Source organism: Balaenoptera acutorostrata, chromosome 4 (genome assembly GCF_949987535.1).
Source record: "Balaenoptera acutorostrata chromosome 4, mBalAcu1.1, whole genome shotgun sequence".
Lineage (NCBI taxonomy): Eukaryota > Metazoa > Chordata > Mammalia > Artiodactyla > Balaenopteridae > Balaenoptera > Balaenoptera acutorostrata.
In genome coordinates this window covers 84,865,248-84,890,674 of record NC_080067.1, presented here as the reverse complement: position 1 = coordinate 84,890,674, position 25,427 = coordinate 84,865,248, and the positions used below count along the sequence as shown (strand labels likewise).

At 38.1% G+C, this 25,427-nt stretch overlaps 1 protein-coding gene across 1 annotated transcript; it reads right to left on the bottom strand.

Annotated features, from left to right (window-relative positions):
• Positions 1 to 2,776: 2,776 nt before the first annotated feature.
• On the bottom strand, positions 2,777 to 25,175 carry LRRC58 (leucine rich repeat containing 58). The gene is made up of 4 exons (XM_007181992.2): positions 24,561 to 25,175; positions 13,113 to 13,241; positions 11,461 to 11,738; positions 2,777 to 8,577 (listed from the first exon to the last, which is right to left on the bottom strand). Exons 1-4 carry the CDS (start codon positions 25,058 to 25,060, stop codon positions 8,369 to 8,371), a joined length of 1,116 nt encoding a protein of 371 aa, XP_007182054.2. The 5' UTR covers positions 25,061 to 25,175; the 3' UTR covers positions 2,777 to 8,368.
• Positions 25,176 to 25,427: the final 252 nt, after the last annotated feature.

Genomic DNA, 25,427 nt, shown 5'->3' with positions numbered 1-25,427 from the left:
ATAGAAAGAAAATACCCATAGTAACATTTTAAGAATATTTTTTCTTTGAGTTTCCATGGCATCATGAGCAAGTTTCCTTTTCCATTTAAGTCTTCCATATATTTACAGAGGTCTTAAGATTGCATTACTATTCAGATTTAAGCAATAAAATAATCATGTAATCTTATAGCTAGACCTAAAAGAAACTGGGGTAGAAATTATGCATAGTGCTTATAAAAATGTGTAGTTGAGTTGAACTTTTCTTACTGTTTCTTAGCAAGAGAATCTATGTTTATGGATGAACTATAGTGTTTTCTTCTAGGCAGATGTCTACATTTTCTTATCTTTCGTGGTAATGTCAACTTGTTCATCACCGCTGCTTAGGATGTTAGCCATTTGTTTACCTGTGGTCAAAAGAAGCAGTGTATAGTGACTTGATGAGGTTTTCCTCGCCCATGGGAAGGCTGTCTCCTGCCTTGTGGCTTTATCCTGAAATATCTGACCAAGCCATCCTTTTACGAATGTTTCTAGTCACGTTGATCTGTTTTGCTGCTTTTGTGCTCCATGATTTGGCAGGTACTCCGACTTAGTTGAAGCTGGCTTCAATACAGCCAATTCAGTATTCCACTTGAATATACCATCTTATGTCCAGCAAATGTACATCCATCTTACATTTCAGTTCAAGAAAAGGTAACTGACAGGGAGAAGCAAAGAACATTGGATTAGTAATCAGCGCCTGGTTTGAAGTAGGCATTCAATTAAAAAAAATTTTTTTTTTTAAATAGATGAATGGATTCTAGCTCCAGCTCTGTCACGATTTACCTTAAGAGAAACTGGGCAAGTCACTTCATCACTTTGGGCCCATTTCTTCATCTGTAAAAATCCTACTTCACTGACCTCAAGTTACCATGAAGGGATTTTCACAAAAGAATCATCATCCTTGCTGGGTAACTGAGTCACAGAGAAGAGCTCAGTGGGCATCAATAATTATTGATGCCCAGACTCCACCTCTAGAGACCAGGTTTCAATTGGTCTGGGGATGGGCCCATACTTCTGTATATTTTTAAAGCTCCCATAGTGATTCTAAAGTGCAACCAGGGTTGAGAACAGCTGCCCAGAAGAAATCTTTTTAGATCTTTTTCCTCCCTGTGGGAGAAATACTAATTGGGCAGCACTACAGGGCTTAAGATTTGACTTGACCTCCTCTGGATCTGTGGTGTGTTAGGGTCAGTCTTGTGAAATGCTGTCTGGGAGTAGAGGGAGTCTGATTTTGCCTGGTTACACTCAATTTACATAGAAGTTCAATTCGGATTTGATAAAGCTGATATTTATATCCCTTTCTCAAATCTATGTCAATTTCTTAATTGATTTCAAACTCAGAGGAGGGGAAAGGGTGTGACAAAACCACACCAACAAATTTCACCTAGTCCTACCTCACAATCTCATGACGATTAACTAAGGTAGACTCTTGAGTATGCTTTGTAAACATAACGAGCTACCCAGATATTTACTCTTATCTCAGGTTTCCCACTAGATGTAAAGTTCTGAAGAGACGGTGCGGACAGCATCACTTTGATGCGCGTTGGCAGATTACAATGCAGTACCAATGCTGTTACTGATTTCCTGTCACACAATAGAGTATTAAAGAAAGCAGCATACTGTAGTGGAGACAGCACTGACCTGGGAATCCAGAGGCTTGGATTCAAGATTCCACCATGTGAAGTCTTTTCTTTTTAACATCTTTATTGGAGTATAATTGCTTTACAATGGTGTGTTAGTTTCTGCTCTATAACAAAGTGAACCAGTTATACGTATACATATATCCCCATATGTCCTCCCTCTTACGTCTTCCTCCCACCCTCCCTATCCCACCCCTCTAGTCCACCACGTGAAGTCTTGATCACATCTCTCTGGGCTTAAATTTTTTCATCTCTCAAACATGAGTCACCTTCAGACCTTTGAGGTAGCCTTAAGCTCCAACATTCTAGGGCATGCTGATGGAACTGCTCACGAAGCTGGCAATGACTGATGTTATGAATGGGACACGTCCAAGTCTTACATAGCCCCTGAAATGTTCTGGCTTCCCATGTAGTATCTACAGAGTTAGACAAGCCATTAAAGAAGAAAAGTTTCTTCCGACACTTGTTCTAAGGAGAACATCCACAACAGGGCAGGTTAGGGAGCAGTTTTATCCTCAGGAAAGATCAGTTACACCCAATGTTTCTTCTCTGTGCCCTCAAGTTTCTGAGCCCATCTTCACCAAGAGGACTTCCTATATACCAACCAGGGAAGTGCTGAGCTTTTTCCATTTCAGCAATTCTGAAACATCGGCCGTTTTGCAGAGTGTGTCTTTCCTACCCACTCTGTTTACCTCAACTCATAAGCAACCATGATATTCTTCCAAATTCTGGAATCTAGAAATATGTCAGGTGTTCTAGGGTCACCAAAATAATGGCACTAAATAAGTACTGCAATATCAATGTGCTCAGTTAATACTATACTATTTTGCATTAAGATTGTTTGATTCTGGACTAAATGCAAGAAGTAACTGACCTTCAGTAGCAACATGACCTCACCAATTTTTTTTTAGAGTATGCATCCGTAAGTCTGTTAAGATTGTGCAAGCAGAAGGAACTCTGGTAGAAAGGATATGGTCTAGTTCATCTTTCATCCTTTGCATCTAGCACAGAGAGTATAAATACTAATACACACTTAATGTATTATTCATGTATTGAAAAAATTCAATGAATAGATGAGCAATGCTATAGCAAGTAATCAGGCAAAACCCAACAGTATAAGGATTTTAGATTTTTTAAGTAAATGCCTGTCAATTAAAACTAAAATACTTTTGCTTTTCCAGAATACAGAATTAGATTCCAACAAAACACTTTTAATAAAATAAGGCACAATGTTTGATAAGGCAAAATTCACACAGAGGGTTAATATTAGATCACATTCTTTTGTGTGTCCTGGGGGAAAAAAGGAGGTATAGAACTGAAGTAGCTTAAATACTCTTTTTAAAGCATTTACCATTACAAGGTAATACATAAATTTGATGCAATAAACTATATCTTGTTCCAAAAATAAAATGTAATTATTGAGTCACATTGCTGAGTTATTTATTGTTACCATTGTTTTAAATATATATATACCTACAGATATAGATATTAAGTCACAAGAATGCAAATACAGAAAATTAAGAAATCAGGTAATAAAAAATAATCTGACTAAAGTAAAAGTATATATATTTTTGATATCCTTGGTTGATACTTTAAAGTCCCAAGCTTTATAAAAAGTTAAAATACTGGTTATTTAAAATATTTCTCCCATTATATTTTTGTTTCTCATGAATACAAAGTGGGCTCAGAAATGCAACAGACACCAATTGCAGGCACACAGTTTGCTCCGTAATTGTTGAAAGTGATTGTTGAGGTTAATAATCCTTCTCAGTAACACATCGTCAACCATTTAAGTTAGTGAAAGGATTCTCTTAAAACACCAGTTGTAGACAGAAGAATTAACCAATTTAGTAATGCTTTTGTAGTACCAGCAATAGTGATGTCAAGCTTATCCCCAGTTTCTTCCCATAACTGGAATTGAAAATAAAAGTTTTATCCAATTTAGTCAGAGCAAAAGGAAGAATAACTTCTGTTGAATGCAGTCTCTCCAACCATGGCTTTCTAGTATAATTGTATATAAATAACCTTCTTTATACTAACAAATTTTAATATTAACTAGATTGAATACTGTCCCTTACGATAAACTGAGACTGACAAGCAAGTGCTAGGTAAAAGTCTAGTAGCACCCAAATCAATATTACCCTGTGAGTGTTCAATAATGTCATGTTTGTTGTTAGTGAACTGTTATTTTCTACATCAATTCTTAGCAAATATGAACCAAGTAGAGACATAAAAAGAATGGGGATATTTACATGCAAAAATATTAAACCATACCCCCTTTTTAACCTGGTATTACAAAGAAAGCACAAAACATGCTAGGCCTCATGGCAATAATATCTTTATAAGATGCTATTAATATGAATTCGTTAGGAACTTGTCATCCCTTAGTGGTAGCAGATATATTTTCTTTACATGAAAGAGAATATACTTTTTCACTGATTTTATTTCAGGGACTCTAATCCTTTTATGACAGTATGCATGATTGGGATTCCTTCTCCAAAAGCCCTAGACTCAAGAGACATTAGGTCTACTTTTAGTAGGAGTCCTTCAGGATCACAGTCATTCTCCTTCAACTCAAAGCAAAGGGTCATGAGGCTGTCACACACAACTTATTAAATGACATAGTTCCCCAAACTTTGGCTCCAGCGAGGAAGATTTAAGGCACATACTTTAAAAGCACAACTAAAGGCACTGCTATCTTTAAAAAGATAATGACTATAATAAAAATACAAAATTGGATGCTATTAAATTCATCAGATTAATGTTATAGAGTATAGTGCTTAATACAGGAACAGTGAAGGTCAAATACTTCTCTTCTGTACAGTGGGGATCAGAACTATGAATTCCAGGTCACGTTGCCTAAAACCTATACAGCAGCCTTCACTGTTGTTAAATGCTCAACACAACTTCAAAACTGACTATTTTGGACTAAATGGGGAGTGATAGTTATACTGTCATAAAATCTCTACTTTGGATGAGAAGAAAGGGAGTCATTTAGGTAAAAATTAGGTATTTCTAAATAAATGCAGCTTAACTAATTTTATATACTATATATACATATTATAACTGAAAGTTCTGCCCACAGAGGGTCTTTAGAATAACTTTTTTTTATAAACAGCTACTGCTAAAATGCTTTATAAGATCAAACTTAATTTGCAGTAATCATTTGCTTAGTATTTTTTCTCTTTTACATAGTGAAAAGGTAAACATTAACCAAAGGTGTACCACAAATTCCAGGTTAATGAGGTATTACTTATTCCCTTTGGAAAGAGCAAGGTTGGGTGTAAGAAAATCCTATTATTTGCTGGCCCTTCATTATGGAGGGATGTGGACAATCTCCCACTAGCAGAAACTGAAGAAATTTAGTGATAAACAGGCTTTCAGATGGTAGTTAGTGGGCCACTTAATTTCAAAACAATTCAGTATTACTTTAAAAAACTTTCTTGGCTCAGGGATCTCCTTGGGTGTCTGGTGCCTTCTCTTTCCCTGCCTTTTGTGGTTTTTAAAGATTTCTTTCATTTAACACTCCAGCAATCAGCCTTTCCCTTGTCTTCTTTTGTTTAAATTGGTATTTACAATGTTTGGTAGAACTGGTCTGCAGTATTACCCTGCACTAGTGTGGACTGCTTTTAACTTTACATTAGTACAAAAATTTCTCAAGTTTGAGGTACAGTTTATAATACAAGTCGTTACTTTTAAATTTGTTAACTTGAAGTTCCAAATATCAAGAATTTTAGAGTGAGAGACTCCCCCAGGAAGCATTCAGAAGTAAAATATGAACAGTAAGACCTACCTCTACTACACAAATACAGAGAATGCTGAGAACCCTGACTGGCTTGTCCTCAGGTCAACCAATCCCTGGCACCATGGAAGCAAAATGTTATAGTAGCTAATCTTCCTATTTCCTAAAATCCTAGGACCATTTCACCGACTCAGTTTGGTGACACTGAGAGAACTGGATTCTAGGAATAAAGATTACTAAGAATGTTCAATGTATCCATTTCAATTCCAAATATTAGCACTGAAGAATTCCATTCTAAACACATTTATGCTTTGGTTAAGTAGTTTTATCCACAGAAGTTTTGGTCACTAAAATTGTCCAAGTAGAGCAGTATCAAAAACTTACACACAAACAAGTGACTCAGCAACTAGAGAGACTTTCAATTTAAATACACAGTCAGCTATATGACTCTGGAACTGTAACTCACTTCTGGTTAATTTCTACAGTCATCAGTTATGAAAACAGGGAAGGTAGAGAAAAGAAACAGAGGAAAGCTTAGAAATTATTAGCAGCTCAGGAAAAGTTTAGAAATTATTAGAAGCTCTTAAAAAAGGTTAGGTCAAAGATAAAAAAAAAGATAAAACTAACAACTAAAAATGTAGATTTCAGTAAAAGTCACCAAAGAGAGCTGCATACTGATCAGAGATTTTCAAATGTACATATAGAGAAGCGTAACAAACATTTTGTTGAAAGACATTTTGCTGTAGACAATGTATATATCTACATTACACAGCAAAGACTAGAAACTGTTTCTGGTTGGACCTATTTACATCTGTAAAAGATCAATCAGTATGTCTTCTTTCCTGGAAGCTGGCAAGGTTAAGCATCTATTTACATACCTACCTGTTTATTTCACAAAGACTAACTCTTAGAAGATTACCCAAGCTGTTACTTAGATCAAACTGGTAATTATTAGGAAGTAAACCAAGGCATTTAAGCCAGAAAAATTTGGTCCTATCAATTTGAGTATTTTACTATGAATACATTATTTTCTGTGAAAATATTTTATGTATCTTACCTAAATCACTTACTTACAAAACACTTTCGGCTTGCCACCTAGGCACTGCCTAAATCATCTTTTATCTTTTATAATTTTGTCATATGCAGCCTGCTGTGGCTCAAATGGAGAAGTAAACAGACTTTTTATTACTTCCATTTTACGATATAATCACCCATGTACTACTTTGCTAGGCAGTAGAAAGATACTACATTACTTCTACAGACATAGAAAATTTCTGGATCAAAAGGAAAAAAGAATCTTATTACAACAGAGTGAAGGGATTCACTCTATAGCAGCGTTTCACAACTGCAGTCATGAAACTCTCATGATGTTTCATGAATTAACATATAATAAACAAACTATCCTACAGTATATTTTCTTCTAAAATAAAAAATATATGTGACAAAAACCTAACATATGTACATATCATTATTATACAACAACTTGCTTTTAGGAAATGGTGTGCCCCAGTCATGAATGCCAGAAGTCAGAAGGGAGATCATCTGATGTTCCAATGTGTTTCTGACCTTTGTATTACTCTACAGGTAGTATTTACCAACAAACCATTACGTTATTACAGATTAGTTAGCTAACGATTGCTTATGTGTGCTATGTACTTTATTTTACAATGTCAACTTACAGTTGTACTATTACTCAATTTTTACTGCATGCTAGTTAATAAAAATTTGTCATTTCTATTGGCAACTTGTGAAACCATTTTTCTGCTGTACTTTAAGGATATATTTAATACATTTAAAATATTTTATCAATATATTATTTTCAAAAAGTACTCCATGGTTAAACTTGTTTTGGAAACTGTTCTATTGTGTAAAAACACAATGACTGCCGTGCCCAATTTTATTTCACTTGTAATGTTTCTCTAGTTTTTCTTTAACATTAGAGGAAGTTACAGTTCAGTACACAAAGGAGTCATACTGGACTGCTAAAACCTTTAAAATCATTTTCCCACTCCTTTATTGCACGACATAAAGAAGTTTCCTATCTTACATCTCTTTTCTGTTAAAAGAAATCTGACAGATTTTTCCATTAAAAACTATTATTCTGTCTTATGATGAACAGACTGATCAAGATCGTGGCCTCTCATTAATTAAAAAAGTGATTTGTTTGAACAAAAAATGAAGTTAAGGTGGCTATGAGCTCAGATGTCAGATATACAGTTGTTTACCTAGTTCTGTTAAAGCATATTTTAAAGTGTTCTGCATAGTATGTCAGGTTATAGGCTGCTCTGGTATCGTTTCTTGAATAAATTTCTAAATCCTTGTTATGATTAAGGCACTATTACTGTCATTGCTGGATTATACAAGGGTAACAACAATCATATAGAACAAAGGAGCAGAAGTGAAGAGTTTTAAAACCCCACATGAAAGTTATATCCCTTACTTTACCAGTCAGTAGCTGAGAAAGGTTTAGGTCCTATGTAACCATCTGTGAGCTTATCTGAGTAACTCTGTAATCTAGACATATGGGCAATACAAGAATGGAGGGCTAATCCTGTATGGTATAGTGTTCAACCTAAACTCAAGGACAACTCTGGTAAAAATTACATCTTTGATCATTTCTATCTTCATATCAACTGTCACAAGTTACACCACTCATGGTTTATTATAGCACTGCTCCTTCAGGATGTTCCATTCTGCTGTGTGATTCATGCAAAACTTGAGTGAAAACTGCAAACAATCAGCTAAATCTGAAACTGCCATTCACAGTGAATTATATTAAAAGAATCCAAACATGGAACTGGACTCATTCCTGCTGAATGGCTAGAAACACAAAATCTTTTACACCATCTCCAACTCCATCGTGGACATTTAAGATGAAGGTACGGTTTCTAGTGAACTTCCAAGTCTATTCTCTTTTCTAACCACCTCTGCTCAGTCTCTTAGTGTTTCACACCACCCTGCTCCCTTTTCAGCCAAGAAGAACTTTCTGCATTCTGTGTGCAGCCACACTGGCTTCATCTTCTGAGTCAGATTCGCTCTGGGATGTGGAGCTGTGAGAGGCAGAGCTGCAAGGGGAAGAGCATTCCGGTGAACACAGGTAGTGCATCAGGGGGAGACGGTATTTCCCACAGAAGTCCACAAATTTAATTTGTCTGACGCAGCAATCAAAGTAGACTCCTGGAAAGAAGAAGGAATAAGGACAAAGTAATCATTACAAAGCAAAGACCCACATTTTCTTTTTCAACCCTATCTCCAGCATTCTGAAGAAATGTCTTATAGTCTTCTCTTTTGAGAATCTTAAGCAGAGGTAGTGGCTGCTCCCATAATTGTTTATAGAAATACTGGAAGGTCTTAGGGATGGCAATTTGACTACAAAGAGAAGGCCAGGAGATTTATCTTAAAAGGAGCTGGCGTTAAAAGGACACTATTTACTTAGCTTGTTTTCTCTGGGTGACTTGGTGGACAGTGGTTGATGGAGATTACAGGATACCTAAAGTGCCCTTTCTCCATCCCCCAAGCCCCTCCTTGGTACTACCCTACAGTCAAGAAACTTAAAAAAAAATACAAAACTCCTCTGATAATGATCTTAAAGAATTAGTTGTTATACCCAAAATTTGCAGAAAGGAGATGACTTTTAGTACCCCTGTCCTTATGTATTGGAAAGGAAAAATTAAAAGTAACAAAATGCCATCCTATTTCCACAGGGTCTAAATCTACAGCTTCAAAGCTGTTTCACTACTGATCTCACTTGACTTTCATGCAATTATATATTGCTAAGTAAACTGAAACTAGTATTCAGCTCTTTTGAGTCCTAATTTAGTGCTCCTGAACTGTGGCCCTTCAGCTAAGTAAAAATACAGCTAGAGATGACAGGAAAGCAGAGGTTGCTGTTTTGCGGGCTTCTAGCTGCTCCTCCTACTAAATATTGCACATCTCTAACCCATGAAGGCTGTCACAATGGTTGCAGTATAACCGGAACCCCTAGAACCCTGCGTCCCATCACCTCTCTGGAGAAGAATCTCAACCTTTATCCTCTACCTAGGATTCCTCTGGCACCAACTACTCTGTGTATATCACATAAGGGACCAAAATAAAAAGATGTGGTCCAAGCAAAGGAGAAACAATTTTTCTCCTATTTATTGTTTTTTCTGTTACTTCTCTATTAACTTTCTAATTTTTTGATCCTGTAGTAAGTTAGTATAATTCATAGTTTAAAAAGGGAAAATCATGGTATGTTACTTTGAACAATTCAGAAAAGTAGACAGATTCAGTAAACTGATCAATCAATATTAACAATAAATCCCCCCAAATGCGTTAGCTTTCTGAAGCAAATGGAAGTAATAAAATAATTATAGTTACCAAGAGCTAAAATAGTACAATACTATCTTGTCATCTGTAAGATCTCAGACTATACAAAGGCAGTATCTCACAAAATAGAAAATTACTTTTGTTTAACTCAGAGTTCAATAACTAGGGAATCTGAGGGGGAAAATGTCAATGGTTCACTTCAGATATTATCTCAAAATTTTAAGCTAATAAGTTAAAAAGTATTTTTGTTCCTAAGACAAATAACACAGCAGTATATTAAAGAACTCATTAAGAAACCACTTAAGAGAGAAAAGAGACTTCTTGCAGAGGTCTATTTCCAGAAAAGGATAGGTTCCAAGAGATTAGATACAGACTATGAAGCCTGAAGGTCTGGTGTGAGTGTTGTCTCTTGCCACTGTTAAAGCCAACTTCAGAAGGAGAGTCACAGAGAAAATCTAAGTACTTCTAACTTGGCACGGCAGTTTCTACTTCTAAAAGTAAATGGCCAGAAATGGCCCAGAGTAGTGTCATTTTTCTTTTTTAAACTAGTAGTATCTTTTTTACCTTTTAATATTCTTTGAGAAACTTAAATCACCTTCTCTCTGTTTAACGTTATAACAGTTTTCAAGGCCTGATGGGACATCTGGGGAAAACCTCAGCTGGCTCTGATCATATTTATGCAGCATTTCCCTGGCACCTACAATTATCCTACAATAATAAAAACCCTTCTCTACCCCCATTAAATTGGATTTTTTAAAAAGTAGTCTTTTATGAGGGAGCCAAAATAAAATGACCTGCTATCATTCACCAACTCCCCTCCACACACCCTGGCACTTCAGGCCCTTCATAATCTGGCCTCAATGTATCTTTTACTCTTCTTTCATTACTCCCTTAACTGTACATTTGAGCCAAATTATTACTCATCCAACATTCTGCCCCATATTGTTTTGTTTCCAATTTTACTCTCTCCATCTGAAAAGTTTTCTATCCTCAATCAAACCATATCAAAATTCAACTCATACTTCAAGAATTGTCTCATCTTTTCCAGATCTAATAAATGTGCTCTCTTCCTCCTTTGATTTCCAACAGTATTTTGGATTCCTACTTTACACTGTCTTACATTATATTATTTGTTTAGTTCTCTCTAAATGCTCTAAACTCAAGAAATTTTGAAGCATGGATTTAAAAGAATATAAAATTCCAGGGTACATTCTGAAACTGGCACACATTCAGCCTGTTCTCATACACCTTGAATTGTACTCTATAAAGGTACCTGATACTCAGAATGGTGAGTCTAAGAAAATGTCCTTCAAATAAATATGAAAGGTGGCCAAACATTTTAGAGACTCTTCTAAAGCAATTAGAACTGTTTATGCTTTCTTTCTGTTTCCTCTCATGTTACCAATTTACCTTACCCTATGACAGTTCCAAGAAAGATGAGACTTTCTGGGTATTTTCCCTGTGTATGAATCCTGAAGTACCATGAAAAGAAGAAATAAGGAAAGAAAGAAGAAAAGGAGGGAGGGAAGGAAGGAGGAAGGAAGGAAGGAAGGAAGGAAGGAAGGAAGGAAGGAAGGAACCCAGAGAGGGTGAAATGTCTTACTTTCTGGTAAAAGGGTGAAAGAATAAGGCAAACAGAAACAGAGACAAACTGCCTTTCTCTGAAAGAAACCAGCTAATTAAAACAACATGTAGATCATTAATTTAAAAGTAACTAAATGAATGGGAAACAAGGACACTGAATTAACTTACCTCCACACTTTGGGTTTGGGCAATTGCTGGCTAAACTCAAGTATCTAAGAAGATTCCCAGGAAGATCATAGGGAGTATAGGAAATATTTCGAATTTTAATGGTCCGTGCAGCTAACTCCAGGAGAGTTGGAGGATCATAGGTTAAATCTCTAACAAAACGAACAACCAATGGATTTCCTCGCAAACTCAATTCTTCCAAATGAATAAGGTTGAGGATCTCTCGAGGCAGGTATGTCAGCAAGTTATTGTGAAGACTGAGGGAACGAAGTGAATGCAACCTAGAATGAATGCAATACAAGAATCAACCGCCATAAGCAAGAAAACTACTCAGAAAGTTAAGGGAAGGACTCAATTTCCCCGTAAGAATGAGCAATTAAGATTAAGGTCAATGGAAGTAAAATTAAAAGGTGCTGAAACTAAATTAGAGCCCATACTTGTATATATCATGAAGGACTTTGCCCATGGAATCTTAGAGAGCTTAAAATACTTAGAGAGTATTCTGATGTGTTAGCTGATATAAATGCTAGATTTAAAGGGGTTTTTTTTTGGCATGTTTTATCATTCAGATACCTAAAAAAGGAAAGATTTCAAATGCAACAGGAATCAAGATCCTTCACATTATCTCATTAGGATAGGAATGCTTCATAGCAAATATAAATCAATAAAATCCCATAAAACCTTGGGGACTCTATGCCAAAGTAATACTCTATTTTTGATTACAGAAAAGAGGCTCAACAACTATGGAAAACAGTATGGAGGTTCCTCAAAAAACTAAAAATAGAGTTGCCATATGATCCAACAATCACACTCCTGAACATATATTCAGACAAAACTATAATTCAAAAAGATACATACACACCTATGTTCATAGCAGCACTATTTGCAATAGCCAAGACATGGAAACAACCTAAATGTCCATCGACAGATGACTGGATAAAGAAGATGTGGTATAAATACACAATGGAATACTACTCAGCCATATAAAAGAATGAAATAATGTCATTTGCAGAAACATGGATAGACCTGGAGATTATCATACTAAGTGAAGACAAACAGAAAGACAAACACCATATGATAACACTTACATGTGGAATCTAAAATACGACACAAATGAACCTACCTACAAAACAGAAACAGACTCACAGACACAGAGAACAGACTTCTGGTTGCCAAGGACAAGGATGGGGTGAGGGAGGGAAGGATTGGGAGTTTGGGATTAGCAAATGCAAACTATTATATATAGGATGGATAAACAACAAAGTCATACTGTATAGCACAGGGAGCTATATTCAATATTCTGTGATAAACCATAACAGAATAGAATATGAAAAAATATATATATGTATAACTGAATCACTTTACAGCAGAAATACAACACTGTAAATCAACTATATGTCAATAAAATTTAAAAAAAATAATAAATTTAAAAAAAGAAAAGAGGCTCAACGATTATGAGGAATATATCAAGAGCATTTAAAAGTAAAATTAAAAATAAGCCACCCAATTCATAACACACCTCAGAACTTTCATTCTCATGTATCATTTATTTTGAGAACACTTAATTCTTTTCCACATACAAATCATGTGGGTGAATGCAGGATGATAATTCCTAAGCATGTATCTCTGTGTGTACATAAACTGAAAATACTCACTGTGAAAGCTGAGGAGGCACACTTTGGATTTTGTTGTCACATAATACCAAGTAATTTAGAGAAGGCAAATTTCCTAATTCTGGCGGGATTTCTTTGATGAAGTTTCCTCCAAGATATAAACACTCTAAACTGCAAAAATAAATGAAAAAAACAAAAAAAACACAAAATTTGAACAAGTACCCCATTATCTTTATTACAATGAACACATATCGTTTATTCATTCAGCAAATGTTTTACTCAGGCTTTCTATGTGCTATACAGTCTCTGGAGGAATAATGCAATCTTCAGGGAGCTTATATTATAGGTAAGCAGACAGGTAAGCAGACAAGACACACCAATGTTAGACAGTATTATAATTAAATGCAAAACAAGGCCCCAAATAAGCATAACATGATTAAAATACCAAAATAGGCAGAACAATCCATAAATGATATAGGAGTTTAAAAAGTAGAGAAATAAAAAAAAAGACATTAGTTCTGATTGGAAAGGCTCCCAAAAGTGTTGTGACTTCAGCTGGACTATGAATTTATTAGCCCATTTAGGGTAGGAGGAAAGAGGACCTTCAGGTCAGAAGAAGGGTTTTTACGGGATAATGAGTATACCTTTTAACACATAAGAAGAGAATTCATGTTGAGGAACCCAGAGATAACAGCTGGATAAAGGCCAAATTACAGGAGCCCTGTATTCAGTGCTGGTGGGTTTGGACTCAATGCGTTACTAGGCAATGGGAAGGGGAAAACCACTAGCTTTTTTTTTGAAGAGTGGAAAAACACAGCTGAAGTCTGTTTCTTCTTTGCTCTTATTATGGCAAATGCAGTCTTCAGAGGCTAACTAAATAAATTATGTAAAAGTGACCACTATTATGAAATTAAAGTTCCAGATAATTATCCTGTTTTCTAATAATAAGTTAACAACATTTTAGACATAGCATATATTGCACCAAAATGTACTGCTACTCCTTGTGGTGATGACTGTAGAAAGGCTCTCTCCAAAAGATTTTTTCAGGTGATGGGGGGGGTGGGGTGGCAGAATCAGTTCTTACTACATAAATATCAATGAAATGTATACATATAGATCTTTCCCATAACTATGTTACTTTTGTCTTCCTGTTAAATCTGCTCAGTAAACATTATCATTCTTATAAGACACCTTTAAATGTAGGGAAAAACAGCCTACTAAACTGTTACCCAAACTTCCAGGATAAGAATTAACTGGGAGGGCTTCCCTGGTGGCGCAGTGGTTGAGAATCTGCCTGCCAATGCAGGGGACACGGGTTCGAGCCCTGGTCTGGGAAGATCCCACATGCCGCGGAGCAACTGGGCACGTGAGCCACAGCTACTGAGCCTGCGCGTCTGGAGCCCGTGCTCCGCAACAAGAGAGGCCGCGATAGTGAGAGGCCCGCGCACCGCGATGAAGAGTGGCTCCCGCTTGCCGCAACTAGAAAAACCCCTCGCACAGAAACGAAGACCCAACACAGCAAAAAATAAATAATAAATAAATAATAATAAATAAAAATTAAAAAAAAAAAAAGAATTAACTGGGATACTTCTAAAGCTACAAAATCTAGGCCCTGCTCAGATCCAGTAAATCAGAGTTCCAGGGGAAGGGTCTGAGAAGTGGCAGATTTTAGGGTACAAGCTGTAATGTTAAAAGAAAAAGCCAAATTACCCTGCAGAGTTATAGCTAACTACAATCCACAATTCACATTTAAGAGCACTCTTTACCCTACATACCTACCAACACTTAATATCATCACCTGCTTTAACGTTTTTATTCTACTTTTTACTATTTAGCTGGTGTGAAGAATGATACCATTCTGTACTAGTAATCTCTAATTATTAGTGACGTTTAGCATCTTTTTATGTTTTGACCATTCGTACATCTTTAGAGAACTGCGTTTCTAACTTTTACCCATTTTTCTCATGGGTTATATGGCTTTCTCTTAGTTTGCTGAGAGCTTTGTTGTTGTTAAACACATGTTCTGCATAACCTTACTCCTCTGTGGTCTAAAGCGTGGTCTATTTTTGTTCACATTTTATACATGTAAAAAGAAATGTGTAGTTATTAGGATTCAGCTTGTTAGCTGTGCAATTCAAATTTTTTATAGTCTCTCATTATTCCACCTTCTTACTCTGGTGGTTAGTTTCCTACCAGAACCATGGTTTTCCCTTTATAGTTCTGTCAATTTTTGCTCTCTTTCTCCTCAAAATATGGAAGCTATATTGAAGATACATTCAGGTTCATGATGGTTAAAACTTCTTGTTGCATCGTTCCTTAATTCACATGAAGCATTTCTCATTCTTCCTTCTAATCCATTTTGCCGTAAAATCTATTGCCTCTGATTATCAATACTGCCTACCTGTTTTTGTTAGTATTTATTTAATCCTAGCTCCACCATTTACCAGTATGAGAACTTGGGCCCGTTACTAAATCTCATTATGCCCCAGTTTCCTCTTCTTTAAAATTGAATAACATTACTATATATCATATAGTCAATAAATATGAACTAGGCACCGACCATGTGCCAGGCACTATTCCAGGGAATATAATGTAAATAAGACCAAGTTGTTGACCTTAAGAAGCCTACATTTTAGTGAGAGAGACAGTAAATCAATGAATGTATATATATTATGCCAAATAGCTTTATGTGCTACAAAGAAAAACGGAGGTAATCAGATGTTGATGGAAGTGATACTGTAGAGAGGGTGGTCAGAAAAGGTTTCTCTTAGGAGATGACACTTGAACAGAGATCTGAAGAAATGACTGAGTACAAATCCCTGCAGTGGAAAAAAGCTTGGTGTGCTGTGAAAGAGCAACACAGCCAGCGTGGGTACATCAGGGTGACAGGGGTGGGGAGAATGGTGGTCAGAGAAGTTAGAAAGGTAGCCTGGGAAAGCCAGATCACAGAGGGCCCTTCAGGCCTTAGCAAGGATTCTGAATTTATCCTAGGTAGAAGGGGTTTGAACAAAGGCCAGTTGTGTAAAACTTGACTTACACTTTAGAAGGATCACTTTGGTTACTGTTTGGAAAACAGCAGGAGAAGTGGCAGGGACAGGCGAGTGCAGTAGGAGGAGTGGAAGCAGGAAGACCAGACTGGAGCCTAAGGCAGTTGAGTCCAGATATGAAATGATAGAGATTTGCTTCGTACATCTTTTTCTACCCCTTAACTTTAAACATATTGGGGTATTTGTATTTTAAGTGTAACTCTTGTAAACAGTGCACAACTTGATTGTTGATATATCCGCACTTGTGTTTTCTTTACCATGCTGTATCTCAATATCTTTTTCTCTTCTGTCTGCCTTCTGTTGTGTTCATCAAGTTTCCTTTTGTCCCACTCCCTCTATTATTTTGAACTGCACATGCTACATCTATTTTGCTAGTAGTTACCCCTTCAATTTCCTTTGCTCTCCCTCTCACTCCCAAATACACAACCATGCTCACTTCTCTGTCATCTTCATATCATCATCTAGGATTAGCTCTACCTTGATTTGAAAATAAATTGAAATTTATTTATTCCCAATCAATAATTACTCAGAGTCATCAATATGTTTTACCAATTTCTCTGTTCACCACTGTTTTTGGCACTTGCTATTTTTTTTAAAGTTCATCTTTCTTGGAGTACATCCTGTAGAAGTTCTTTCAGTAAGGACTCACAGTTGTTAATCTTTGAGTCCTTTGTCTCTGACGTTCTTATTTTTTCCCTTCACACCTGAATAATAGTTTGGCTGGGCATAAAATTCTAGGTTGACAGTTACTTTTCCTTACCAGGAGGAAGATACTGTTCTACTATCTTATTACAGCCCATATTCCTTTTTTTTTTTTTTTCTTCTTAATAGCTACTTTATTTATTTATTTATTTTTGGCTGTGTTGGGTCTTCGGTTCGTGCGAGGGCTTTCTCTAGTTGCGGCAAGCGGGGGCCACACTTCATCGCGGTGCGGGGACCGCTCTTCATCGCGGTGCGCGGGCCTTTCACTATCGCAGCCCCTCCAGTTGCGGGGCACAGGCTCCAGACGCGCAGGCTCAGTAGTTGTGGCTCATGGGCCCAGCTGCTCCGTGGCATGTGGGATCTTCCCAGACCAGGGCTCGAACCCGTGTCCCCTGCATTAGCAGGCAGATTCTCAACCACTGCGCCACCAGGGAAGCCCCAGCCCATATTCCTTTGTAGGTAATCTGCTTTTTTTCTTATTAGGAGTTTTTAGGGTCTTTTTTTTTTATCCTTCTTGTTCTACAGTTTTATTATGACGTGTCAAGATACCAGTTCAGAGTGCTCTCTTTCTTTAAACATGGGAAATTCTCAGCTACTATTACTTCTGGCATTGCCTTTCCTACATTCTCTCTATTCTCTTTCTGAAATTCCTAGCAAACAGCACTTTGAACTTCAGGGTCTATTTTCCATTTCTCTATACATTTCTTTCATACGTTCCATTTCTTGATTTTTTTGTGCTGCATTCCAGAATGCCTCAGTAAAATCTTTTAGCTTACTGATTCACTATGCATCAGCTGACTCCAGTCTACCATTCAGCCCACTGAGTTCCTAATTGTGTATTTTTATTTCTAGAAATTCCAATTGGGATTTTCATAGTTGTCAGTTTTAAAACTTCTTATTCTTGTTTCACTGATGAAGTTCCCTCCTTTATCTCTCTGAAGTTAGGAAACAAACTTATTTTAAAGTCCTTTATAGATGACCTTTATACATATTTTCTCAGATACAATTACTTCCATTTGTTGACTTTCTTATCTGTATTTCATAATCTCAGCCTTCCTTGATGTGTGGTGATTCAAAAAGCCAATATGAATCTGAAGTTTTGTCATTTTAAAAATATACTGATACTCTCCTTTCTATTTCTTATTGTGTAAATCTTTTCTAGACTGCATTTCTCTCTTTAGACTTACAATGCTCAGTAAAAGTAGGCAGAACACTTAACCCTGATAGACTATTTTTTTCTCCTTAAAGGATTACCTTGTAGCAAAAATCAATTGTCTGGATACAAAACTGAATTCCTCTACGTATAAGTGTTTAAACACGGGTGAAAAAAGTTCCTAGGCAGGATTTTTTGATCTTACAGATTATGGTATAAGTTACTGCTCAGTTACTGAGAAATTTCTATTTTTCAATGATGAGAGCTACTAGAATAGAATAGAATAGAGTAGAGTAGAAAAGAATATTCGGAGTCCAAAACAGAAACTTCTCTGGAAAAAAAAGAATTCTAATGAGACTGTTGGGAAAAATTTTTAGCAAACTTGGAAGTCCTTTTATAAAGGATTCAATAGTTACATAACAACTTGCAATTTAGTCTAGTGAGGGAGAAAAGAAAAGAAAGTGATGAAAGGGAAGAGTGAGTCTGACAGCAAATATAAATATTGCCCTTTCTATATGGTTAAGTCAGGAACCAAGAGAAACTAGTGTCTGGTGGTCAGTCACTACTCAATGTCTTCTCTCAGTGATTTGGAGTTGGTGGGGAGGTAAACAGACAGAAAGGACGCCAAACCTTAGCTGTTACTATGACTTTGGCAGAGAAAGATCTGATGTTCTAAAATATAACCAAGTTCATGACTTCAAAACCATATAAATCTCTTCTGCAGCTGATGGGTATCATTAATTAGAGTATACAACCAGCATATTAAATTTACATTTTCAGGCTTATGTACCACTTTGAAACTCAAATAATTTCCAAAGTTCTTGGACTTAAAGCCTTTCAATGATTTGTGGGAATTAAATTTCTAAAACACACTCTACTGTTTCCAAACATGCTTTTCTATAAAGAGAAATGAAATTATTGTTGAATTTAAAGCAAAACTGTAGTGTTTAAAAGTTCTTGTATTTGTCAAAATGCACCTCTGTTAATCAGACTTGAAACAATTCTATTCTTTTGATGTTTGACAAATACAAAAACCATGAAAATCATTCACAAAATTTAGAGAAGAATTCTTCCTTTCTTTTTTGTTTAAGGTTAACAGACCAACCTTAAATTTGTTTTCTGAAAAGTATTTCACCTCTCCAATCCTTAGGGATACTGAAGTGGGTATCTTTCCTATAGGAAGGGCCAGTGACCCACTGGAAAAATACATTAGGGTCCACTTAGTGCCAATCAACTTAACCACAGGTGTAAGTAGGAAATGTTTTGCTTCTCCACCCAAACAAAAATGACATTAAATATAACAAAAATATACATGAGTCCCATGTTATGGCTGGTTAAAGGGAGATGGAATTAAAGTGAGACAGGTTTGTACCTAAAGAGGCAGAAAATAGAAAATAAGAGAAACACAGAAAGATAAGAACCATACATTTGTGGATAAAGTAGTTTTCTTGAGGCAGCATCCCCATACTAAATCATTTTCAAATATACTCACTACAGGATTTTAAAGTCCATTATACATTCAAAAGTAGAAGCACAAATGAAGGAATCATCTCTTGGTTCTTGCCCCAGCCTAAGGCATTGAAAGAAGTCAGAAGGAAGAATTGAAAGCCAGAGAAAAACTCAATATGTGACTCTAAACGGGGAAAAGAGTTTTTATTTAAACTTTACTGCTGCATTCTATTTATCATCTGGTTCAGTCGTTTCTTTTGTAAGATATCAACCTATTGCACACTAGCTTCAAAACAGTCCAGGACATTAATATTTAGCTTTTATTTCCATCACAATTCTCATATCTTTAATTTCTAAAACCACATCAGGCAGACAGTGAAAGAGGGGTCATGAACAGAAAAAGGAAGGAAATCTTTTCTTACTTGAGAAGAAAAGATTGTGGGGAACGGTACCAACGAAACTCACTTGTGCTCAAACCTACTCTCCCCATGTCTAGCATCCTGGATGCCAAAAAATCCTCAAGCTTTGGTTTTCTTTAACAAAGTCTATTACCCGTTGGGTGATAAGTTATTAAGCTCTTCCTCAGTTAATGTCTGAGCTAGTTGAGAGGAATAAAAGTTAAGAGTTCAGAAAAAGAAACAGGTCAAAATATGAATTACACCTACTTTTCAAACACTGTAAGAACAAAACCAAGTTTGTCCATCTACTAGCTAAACAGTTATTATACCTACTTGCTGAAGAAGAACCTCATATTTTGATGGAAAGAACCTACATCCACAACCTCATGATTCACACTGAGCCTAATTTACTCAAGGGGAATGAAGTTAATCATAAAAATAAGATTTTCACCATCTACTTGTTATACTTTAAAATCATCTTTCAAAAACCACTTTTCAAAAATTTTACCACCAGGGAAAAGGATCAACAGAATACAGAAAATATACATGAAAATACCCTGATAAATCTGGAGGATCAAGTACACCAATTAAGCTAGGAGTATTTATTTGTTATTCCCTCCTGGAAGGATGGAGGGTGAGGAGAAAGGGGACCTCTATATGGATTATATACTCTGCATTATTTTTTAAACTGCTATTAAAGAGGGTAGATAGATTCCAAATGCCCAGAAACACCTCACTTGGTTTTAAAAGCAACATGGCATAGTAAACAATATTCATCAATGTTACCAATGAGGTCTAGGGACTCCACGTATATTCTAAGAGAAGATGGTGTTCTTGGGCAGGTACCTTAGGGTTTGAGTAACTGAACCTCCACCTCTACATTTTTGAAGCTTTAATGTATTATTTTAGTAGTAAGCAGTAAGTAGTAAGCAGCCTTTGAGGGTTGAAGCACATGAATCTCCCTGTCACTATCTGGCCTCAAGCAAGTCACTGATACTAAATCTGTTTCTTCATCTGTAAAAAGAAGGGGGTGACTCAGGCCAATTGCCTAGGCTGTCTCTACTTCTAAGAGTATATTTCTACATGACCCTTTCAGCCTACATTCAACTAGAGTTTATATTTGGAGCATATATCCTAAACCTTTACTGATTCTTATCAGTAAAGAGAAATAGAGCAGACAACTGAAGAATGAAAACAATGACATAAAAGAGCCTACATACAATTGGAGACAAAGGTACAATGACCCAAAACCACAGTAAACAGCCCAGAAAATCAGGTCAATCAGGAAAATGGCTTTAGCCAATCCTCCTGATCACATATTCAACAGAACAGAAGTCAGAAGAATTAGGTTCTAGCCCTTACTCTGTCACTGTGGAAAATTCATGGGTTTGAAGTCAGAGATCCAGTTTGACCCAAAGGTCAAATCCAGTTCTACCACTCACTGGCTTTGTGATCTTAAGACTACTTCTCAGGGCCTCAGTTTCTTCTTCTCATGTCACAGAGTCATTGTGAAAATTAAAAAGCATATATAGAGGACCTACCACAGGGCCTACTGCATTGTAAGGATTCAGTAAATGGGATTTTTGCCTACCTTTCTCCCCATGTGATGGTAATATTTGCTCTAAGTTTTTCTTAGTATATTAAAAAAATTCAAATGAGAATGTTGGAATTAACATCAAAATTAGAAGGAACTAAGGCTTGACAATTTTACATCTAAATCTCTCTCCAACCCTTCTATCAATATTTCTTTCTATCTCTCCTAGCATCACCCTGGTATAAGCTACCATCATCTCTCATTCTACTAGAATAGCCTCCTTCCATCCAGCCTTCAAAATGTCTTCTCATCTCTCCACCTGCTCCCCCCTCCATTCTTGCACAGCAACAAGACAGATGTGCTTTTTAAAAACTCTTCCATGCGTACTTAGAATAAAATTCAAGCTTTACCATGGCCTTCAAGATATGACATGGCCTGAGATCTGGTCCAAATTTATATTTGCCACTTTCCCTCTTGGTCACTTCCTCACTATGCTCTAGTACAATGTCTTCCTTTCAAAATTTTGGCCTTCAGTCCTTCTTGTCTCTGGGTTTTCATGTGCTCTGTTCCTTCAATCTGAACTGATCCCATCCCACCCTCTCCTGGTTAATTCTTACTCTTCCTTTAAAAGCTCAATTCAAATGTTACTTGCTCAAAGACCAAACTAAGTTACTTCGTTTCAAGGCACTCTGTACTTCTTCACAGAACTTATAACAACTGTAATTAAATAATGAAGTTAACAGGTGTTTAATGTCTCCTCTGTTAGAATGCTCCATGAGGGCAGGATCCCGTTCACCACTGTATCCCCAGCATCTAAGACAGTGCCTGACACTGGGTAGGTACTCAATAAAAATCTGTTGGTGAGTAAACAAAGGGACATCTTGTCCAAATGCCTCATTTAGCTGATTAGGAAGCTGTAGTCAGGATATGTTAAAGTGACTTGCGTAAGGCTGGGACACCAAGAGTTCTTTTTTTTTTTAACAATAATAAACATTTATTTAGTGCTTATTACGTGTCAAGCATAGGTTTAGACTCATTACTTTTTTTTTTTAACATCTTTATTGGAGTATAATTGCTTTACAATGGTGTGTTAGTTTCTGCTTTATAACAAAGTGAATCAGTTATACATATACATATGTTCCCATATCTCTTCCCTCTTGCGTCTCCCACCCTCCCTATCCCACTCCTCTAGGTGGTCACAAAGCACCGAGCTGATCTCCCTGTGCTATGCGGCTGCTTCCCACTTGCTATCTATTTTACATTTGGTAGTGTACATATGTCCATGCCACTCTCTCACTTTGTCACAGCTTACCCTTCCCCCTCCCCATATCCTCAAGTCCATTCTCTAGTAGGTCTGTGTCTTTATTCCCGTCTTGCCCCTAGGTTCTTCAGGACTTTTTTTTTTTTTTTTAGATTCCTTATATATATATGTTAGCATACGGTATTTGTTTTTCTCTTTCTGACTTACTTCACTCTGTATGACAAACTCTAGGTCCATCCACCTCATTGCAAATAACTCAATTTTGTTTCTTTTTATGGCTGAGTAACATTCCATTGTATATATGTGCCTCATCTTCTTTATCCATTCATATGTCGATGGACACTTAGGTTGCTTCCATGTCCTGGCTATTGTAAACAGAGCTGCAATGAACATTTTGGTACATGACTCTTTTTGAATTATGGTCTTCTCAGGGTCTATGCTCAGCAGTGGGATTGCTGGGTCGTATGGTAGTTCTATTTTTAGTTTTTTAAGGAACTTCCATACTGTTCTCCATAGTGGCTGTATCAATTTACATTCCCACCAACAGTGCAAGAGGGTTCCCTTTTCTCTACACCCTCTCCAGCATTTACTGTTTCTAGATTTTTTGATGATGCCCATTCTGACTGGTGTGAGATGATATCTCATTGTAGTTTTGATTTGCATTTCTCTAATGATTAATGATGTTGAGCATTCTTTCATGTGTTTGTTGGCAATCTGTATACCTTCTTTGGAGAAATGTCTATTTAGGTCTTCTGCCCATTTTTGGATTGGGTTGTTTGTTTTTGTGATATTGAGCAGCATGAGCTGCTTGTAAATTTTGGAGATTAATCCTTCATCAGTTGCTTCATTTGCAAATATTTTCTCCCATTCTGAGGGTTGTCTTTTCGTCTTGTTTATGGTTTCCTTTGCTCTTATTCTCAGGTCAATATTCTTTTCACTACACTTAACTCTGAGGTCCCTTTCAGCTCTAATATTCTGTTATCTCAGAAAATTCAATAAAGGATGTGAAAATATTTTACAGATGGAAGATTCTTTCTTTTCACTTTGGACAATACACTTGCTCTTACTTTATTTCTCACTCCCCTGCAGGGCACCTTTAGGGGACTTTTGTTACCCTGCTTCTCTGCTTCCTTCTTCCATTTAATTCAACATATATTTACTGAACAATCTAGTAGATGAGGCAGATCTGTAGACCAGGAATTATAATCAATAAGTGCAACGGCAGAGTGAATGAGGTACAGAAGAAGTACAGTTTAGGCAATAATTAACTGTTGTCCAAAAAGCAGTAAAGAAAGGAAACAAAGAAATGACCCTCAAAACAGGTTTTGAAGGATGAACACGAGTTTGCCAGAAGTAAGCAACATTCCAGACAAAGGGAACAGCAACACAGAGGCACTGTATCCATTCAACACATATTTAGTCAGTGCCTACAAGGTGCTGGTAAAGTGCACAGCTCAGTGAATTCCACAAATAGTTTTGCTGGTATCGCTACAGAGAAGATGGAGCAGGAAATGTAGTGGAAAGCAAGGATCAGATCAGAGTACCTTGTCCGTCACGCTACAAGACATAAATTTGATCTACAGGCATGGAAAACCACCCAAGACTTCGGAGCAAGGAAGGGACCGTCGGAGCAAGGTTGCAAGGAGCAACCTCATATTTACATTTGTTTGAGTATGTACTCAGCTCGGATCACTCCCCCAGACCCCAAAAGACGACAGAAAAACTGCCTCGAAGATCTGCACAGGGCAAACACAACAAACCAAATGCTGTCACGACCACGATCTTATTAGATCTTCACTACAACTCGCTGAGTTGGCAGGGCAATACTCACAGCCAAAGAGTTGAAGAAGAGCCTAGACTAAGACAAGTACGTGACGACCGAACGGCGCCCCAAGACCAGAGGCGGGGCCCCGGGCCTCCCTACTCTCAGGCAGGCACCCGCTCACCTCCTCAAGTTCTCGATCTCGGCTGGGATGTTCTGAAGCTGGTTGCCGCCGAGGCTGAGGGTCTGCAGCGCGCGCAGGTCCAGCAGCGAGGCTGGAACCTCTTGGAAGCAGTTCCCGCTAAGGTTGAGCACCTGGAGGCTGCGGCAGAGCGCCGACTGGGCCAGGCCCTTGGGCAGCGCGCCGGGCCCGCCGAGCCGGTTGTTCTTGGCCAGCAGCGTGCGCAGGCCGCGCAGCGCCAGCAGCTCCGGCCCCAACGCGGTCAACGCGTTGCCGCTCACGTCCAACAGCTGGAGGTGCGGAAAGCCGCTGCCCAGCGCCCGCGGCAGCGACACCAGACGGTTGTGCGGCAGCAGCAGCCGCAGCAGCGCCTCCCGCGCGCCGCGCCGCTCCTCGCCCCGCGCCTCCAGCTCCGACTCCAGGGTCTCGGGGGACACGCTGAGGCGGGACAAGTTCAGTTCGGCCTCCCCGGCCGTGGCCACCACCGCTCCGGCCTCCTCCATCCCGGCCGCCGCAGAGCGCCGCGCGCGACCCACAGGCCGGGAGCTCTGCGGCGCCCCGGAACCCGAACCAAGCGCTGCGTCGGAAGTGGCGCGGGTGGGCGGGCAGGCGCGCGCGCGCTAACCCCGCGCGCCCCCGCCGAGTCACGCGACGCGAGACGGCGGGGTGCGCGCGCCGCTCGGGGGCCGGGCTGCGTCGCTCGGGGGCCGGGCTCCTCCTCACGCGGCCCGCGGCTCGGACCGGGCGTGCCGGTGGGGGCGGAGACCTGGCGGCCCTTAGTTACTCTCTGAACGCGGCCGGGTTTGGGCAGCCGCGGTTTATGGTCCCTGGAGTCTGGTGACCTGTCCCCGGAGTCCAGGACCGCCTCGG